The sequence below is a fragment of the Haliaeetus leucocephalus genome, unplaced genomic scaffold (assembly GCF_000737465.1).
Source record: "Haliaeetus leucocephalus isolate CR32 unplaced genomic scaffold, Haliaeetus_leucocephalus-4.0 Scaffold200, whole genome shotgun sequence".
NCBI lineage: Eukaryota > Metazoa > Chordata > Aves > Accipitriformes > Accipitridae > Haliaeetus > Haliaeetus leucocephalus.
The window spans coordinates 495,181-501,180 of NW_010972636.1; the positions used below are offsets into that span (position 1 = coordinate 495,181).

General features: G+C 44.0%; 1 protein-coding gene across 4 annotated transcripts in view; it reads left to right on the forward strand.

Annotated features, from left to right (window-relative positions):
- Positions 1 to 5,146, forward strand: part of BRSK2 (BR serine/threonine kinase 2) — a 325,351-nt gene extending 320,205 nt beyond the window's left edge. For 2 of the 4 annotated variants that reach the window (XM_010565997.1, XM_010565998.1), the window contains one exon: positions 1,898 to 2,464. In XM_010565997.1, the coding sequence (XP_010564299.1) occupies positions 1,898 to 2,073 (176 nt within the window). In that variant the 3' untranslated portion in view covers positions 2,074 to 2,464. Of the gene's footprint in view, positions 1 to 1,318; positions 1,330 to 1,849 lie in introns of all 4 variants that reach the window. The other 2 variants (XM_010566000.1, XM_010565996.1) reach the window with 2 other exon arrangements.
- The last annotated feature ends 854 nt before the right edge of the window (positions 5,147 to 6,000 follow it).

Here is a 6,000-nt window from a genome sequence, read left to right on the forward strand (position 1 = left end):
ATGCCTGATAACATGCAGAGGAAGGCAGCAGCTACCTGGTTAGCACGGGGCAGGGAAAAAAGAATAACACGTTCAGTTTTGCAGGGCACAAATACTATGTATTTCCTCTTTCTTTGTAGAAGAGCAGTTGATGTCTGTCTAGCATTTATCATTAGAGAATAAGAAAGCACTCAAGCTCTTCAGACAAGTTACCATGCACAGAAAGTACTTGCCTGCTGTAGTAACTGGTTTGCTTATGTTTGTAATGAAAGTGAAGGGAAATATAATATTACCAAGCCGCCAGTGTCCACCAACTGTGGATAAATGGCAATCTCTGCTATGAAGAAACTCCTTTGCTCTCGACTGAATGTTCCCATCTCGGGGACGAAAGGTTCCACTCTTCACAGCACACCACTGCATTGGAAGGCAGATACAAGGGAGCCTGTTTCCTTCTGGGAGCTGGAGAATGAAATTACTTAGGTGGGACATAAATGATTTGAATTTGTTAAAACAATGGAGCCAACAGTCCCAATATTGAGAAAAGCATCGTGGGCTTTTAATGATCATGAACAGGCCTCACCTCCATGGTGTATGTTAGATAAAAAACACCTTCAATATCTATGTTTAGAGAATTTAATGTGATCATTCCTATGTCTGATCAGGATTAATCCCCCAATCCAAGAAAACTAAAAGGGACTAGAAATGCCCCCAAAAGGCTACCTTTCCGGTAGTAGCCAGTCCCTTTCCCTCGGTAGCATCCCAGAGCCTTTCCTCAGGTATGGCCTTCCATACATCCTCTCACAGAGGACTAGATTAACAGCATACAACCCTGCTGCCTGGAGGTCCAAATGACATGAAAAATCATATTCATGTGCACAGTGCCCAACCCATGTTAATACTGCAACCTGCTCTAGTGGCTGTCTTAATGAAATACCTGTTCTACTAGCGCACAATCCTACACCCCTCTCTGGCTCCTAGCTCCGCTGGAGCGAATGCCAGTGTCAGGGAGGCTGCACTGTAGAGAGAACACAAATTCAGGACAATGAGGAAGCAGTTCTTGACCCTGGTAGGTCCCAGAAATAGTTAGATGCATGACAGCCTGCTTCCACAATGCATTCAGCATCTTCATTTCCAGGTACCTGTTGCAAGAAGGATCTGATGGTGCTGAGAAGCTTGCAAGTACAAGCCACAAACCACACATGCAGATGGCAATACTCACGTCGGCTGTAGTTCATTTTTCAAATGTGGTTTCCCTTGGAGCACTCAGGTGCTTCAGGCTTAGTGACTGAAAGGTGCGCAAGGAGATACTCAGGAAGAAATAAAATGCAAGCAAAGAAAGTCTAACACCCAGTGTAGCCAGAGAGCTTAGCAAGGCTGCAAAACAAAGCATCAATTAGCAACCACATACAAATGCCCCATGTTTGTAACAGCAGCAATAAGATGGGATTTGCCTGTATCCAGCATTACATTCACTGACGTTTCAGTGCGGAGTGGCCAAGTGACTCCAAGTAATAGACTGAACTATTTCAGCCACACGGTACTGTGTCCTCCTGCTAGGTGGGACAGCAATGCTCCCCCACTCAGGAGAAAACTAGGACCTCACCCCTAGGTGCTTTACGCTCCCAGCCTCTTTATTTCTGTAGGTGTCCTATCCTAAACACTCTTCCTCTTCCTGCTCATTGTCTTCATCCCCCACACACCCCCACGCACGTGGCTCTGGATCTCCTCATCATGTTCTTCTCGTTAAAAACCCCATTGTTCATTTGTTTGTTTGTTCTCTCTCTCCTCTTTTTCTCTCTCTTTCCCTCTCGTTTTTTTTTTTCTTTCTTTCTTTCTTTCTTTTTTTGTCTCCTCTGTTTTGTGTACCCAGGCAGCCCATTGAGTAACTTCTTTGACGTAATTAAACAACTTTTTTCAGACGAGAAGAACGGGCAGGTGAGCCATCCCCCCGGCACGCCAACCAAGCATAGCGCAAACAGCAAGCGGAGCGATTCCGGTTCTAATGACTATGGGTCTAGAGGAGACAATAAGTACCCTGCTGGCAAAGACAAGGCAAAGATGGTCTCATCAGTCGGCCTACAAGACCAACCTTAAATAAACACATAAAAAATTAAATAACTTAGAAAAAAAAAACAAAAACAAAAAAGCAAGAAAGAATGAAAGAATATTCCTTAGCAAGCTAGCCTCTAAACTAGAAGGATGTATATATCTTGCCACAACAGTACAAAACTGTCTATAGACAAATTTTGTATGAAGGAATGACTGTATATATATACATATATATATTTATATATGATATATAATATATATCTCAGAAACAAACACAAAAACAAATGAATGAAAGAATGAAATGAAAAGAAAGAAAAGAAAAGGTAGCACAGATGACAAACCCAGTTCACCAGATCTTGGGTTGTGTTTTTTTCAATTGGTTTTTTTTCCTCCCTTTTTTTGAATGTTTTGCTTTTTTTCTCCTTCCTGATTTTTTGGGTTTTTTATTATTACTATTATTTTTTGTTTCCTTTTGTTTTGTTTCTTGTTCTGTTCATGCTCTCTCTGTGTTTCTGACGACACCACTTGTTTCCGCTCTGCTACCAGGAATTATCCCGAAAAGTTAACATGTCAGCCACGGCTTCACCTTCTGTGCTCTGCGGACACTTGTTGACGGAAGGCAACCGATGTAGACTGTCCAAGGACCAGTCCTGTTTGAGGTTCCCAGCCTCCCCTCTCCCTTCAGGAAGTGGGTTTCTCCCCACTTCTCCCCAAACACCTCCCCAATGCACGCCTTTTTTCCTCCCCCCCCACACCTCTTTTTCTTTTTTGGTGCTCCACAAGAGAGATCTGCTCAGTTACGGGATTGCAGAGTCTGGGCTGAAAGGAGGTTGCAAATTGTTGAAGTGAAACCTTTACCCTTGGCAACTTCTGTCCACGCAGGTGAACTCAGCCCGGAGGGGGAGGGTGCGGGGAAGGAGACGGGTGTAGCGGGAGCACAGTGTTTCATGAATCCAGAGCGCATTCTCATCAGAAACCAGCCAGGAGCAACTCAAAACTAAGCGTTGAACCAAGACAATATTGGGGAGCTTCATCATGGGATTTTCTTAACTTTCTTTTTCTCCCCACCACCTTTTCCTTTTCTTTTGCCCCCTTTTTTTATATATACATGTATATATGTGTGTATATTTATCTATAAATATACATACATACATATATATACAAAATAATTGGTTTTTTTATACTGTATCATTTTGCTTTTTGACCTGCTGGAAGGGGAAAGGAGTAAACTTAGGAGGGAGAGGGGGTTCAATGAATAAACACATACAAATAAAACATTAAAACTTAGGGAAAAGGCAACTTCTGGTAGCAAAGAAGAGGGACAAGACTCTGCCAAGGACTGTCTCTCCTGCCACCAGGCACAGTTGCCGCTGCTGCTACTGCTGCTCCTCCTTCGACACCTTCCTCCCCACCTGTCAACTCCCTGCCACTGTGCCACCGCGCTGGGACCTTCTTCGACCAGCTGGATCCTCCACCACACCCTGCATTTAGAGGCAATTGTTGTGTTGCTAGTGCTGCATTGATATCAGTATTATTATTTCTTTAAGTTACCGGTTTCATTTGTTGGCTTGGGTGATTTTTTTCTAAAAAAAAAAGAAAAAAAGAAAAAAAGGAAAAAAAAGAAGATGAAGAAGAGGAAGAAAAGAGACTTATCTTGGGTTTTATTTCCTCTGTGTGTGTGTGTGCAAATCACTGGCACTTAGTTCATCAGAGCAAGACAAGGTGGAGTCAGGGCAATGGGAGACTTAATCACAAAGCTACTGTAAACTTTAAAAATTACTGCAAGATATTTTTATAAAGTTTTTTGTTTTGTTTTTTTTGTTTTGTTTTGAAGGGGAGGAGGGTGGGATTGGGTGGATGGGGACTTTTTTTTGTGTTTCAGTTATTAGGTCTTGGTTATTTATATATACATATATATATATTTAAAAAAATAAGCTGTTAGATATATCTTCTGTTTAATAACTGTGTAGAGGCAACATTGATTCTTATTTATTTTGGGGAGGAGGGGGAAAAAAGACACAGAAACCCCAGAAGTGTTCATCTCATGACTCCGAGAAAGAAGAATCGCCACCTTTTTTCCTCCTCCTTAAGAGTTATGTGACCAAGTGTAACTTATTCTGGCCCAAGCTCAAAGGTTAAACAAAAAAAACGTGGTTTTACGCGTGGAAGACAAAACACAGTGAGAAGTACTTCTTGACTGAGATTTTAAGAATGTAGGCTTAGCATTAGTGTTCAGCTCTTTTATGACCTTCGATTGCTGCTCGTTGGGTTCCTATGGGTGTATGTTGTATCGCAAGATTATTTTTTTTAATGATAATGTTGGATGAGTTCTTTTTTGTTGTTGTTGTCGTTGTTGGTTTTTTTAATCATTTTTCCCCTTCTTGGACCAGTTTTACTTGTACATAGGTTTGAAGATTAAAAAGAATTTTTAAAGACACAACTGGGGCAAAGACCTTTGACTTTTGCCCTGTTTCCCCATTCCCCCAAATGGGAGGGATTTATTTTAATTTTTTGCTTTATTTATTTATTTATTTTCCCTATTCTTAAACTTTTCTCTCTCGTATTGCTGTGTGCATGTCAGACACCAGGGGGTGATGGCTGGGGAGGGGGGGAGGCAAGGGTGCAGAAGAGGGGGGCAGTTTTAATTGCATGACATTGCTGTAAATTAGTCTCTTTTGCTTTCGTTGTCTTTCCTGCCTCCGCCCTCTCTCTACTTCTCCTCCGAGCTCCCCTCCCATCACCCCCGTCCTTCTTTTCCCTCTTTTCTCTTCCCTTGTGTATAGATTTTGATGCTTCTGTTACATTGTACCTCTACAAAAGGCTGGGATTTCAATACAAAATAATAATAATAATTTAAAAATACCTATATCAGCAAAACCCATGTGGTACAAGCAGGAAGGGGATTACTTACACAAGATATAAGAATAAATGAAAGCAATACCTCTTGTTATCCTTCCTATTTTGTACTTTGAAGACACACACGCGCACACACACACGTATACAGACACAAACTGACGTTATTTAATGGTTTAAAATGGACAAAAAAATCTGATGTATCCCTTGTTAAATAACTGTGAGCAACTTTAGTTCAAAAACCAATAAATTCATTCAGTAAAGATACTAGCTGCTGAGTGTCCTGTTTATGTCCATGAAAATAAACTTCTCGCCACTGCCAAGACCCAGTAAGTACCCTGTCACGACTTTCTACACCAAAGGACCCAAAGATGGCCGGCACATAAGGCAGCGTCCTCCCGGCCGTGGCATTAACGTCGTCTCCTCGCAGCCCTGGGGTCTGTAGCGCTGCACCCAGCGTGCTACTCACAGCACAGGCACGCCACGTGCGGGCAAAGAGCAAGGACGGCTCGACCCCGTGGGCCCGGTTTTCTGCAGTAACACGTTGAAAAAGATTAATCCAAATTACAGAGCAATCACGCACCCCCTAGGTCTGATCTGGATGGAAACCACTGTAACCAAAAAGTGTTGCTGCTTGTCATCATTCTCATCGCTAACCTGAGCTTCTCACGTTGCTTCCAGATGTAGCATAGGAAGGATTTCTCCACCCTCCCCGCCTGCAACACTCTCAGTCCCATACATTTGAAAAAGCTTATCAGGTATGTCCCTGGCTTGCGTGGGGTTTGGGGGGGTTTCTCGCCGGTTGGTCGGTTGGTTCACGTGGCCGCTGGCTTGTCACGCATCCCTCTCGGCTTGTGAGTGCCCACCTTTACGCTGGAACTTCTTCCAGGTTACCAGGAGAGCCCGGCAGTTCGCCTCTCAGGCTCGCCGGTTCGGCTGGTGGGTGCCCAAGAATAAACCGAGACCTCTGCGGGTGCTTCCCCGCGCGGCTGGGCTGAACGGGGCAGGCCCAAGCCCGGGGCGGGTCTGCGGCACCATCCCCGTGGGCGTTCGGGCCCGGGGCCCTGCGCTCGCCGCGGCCCTTGCGCTCGCCGCGGCCCAGCCGCCCTCGGCAGCGGC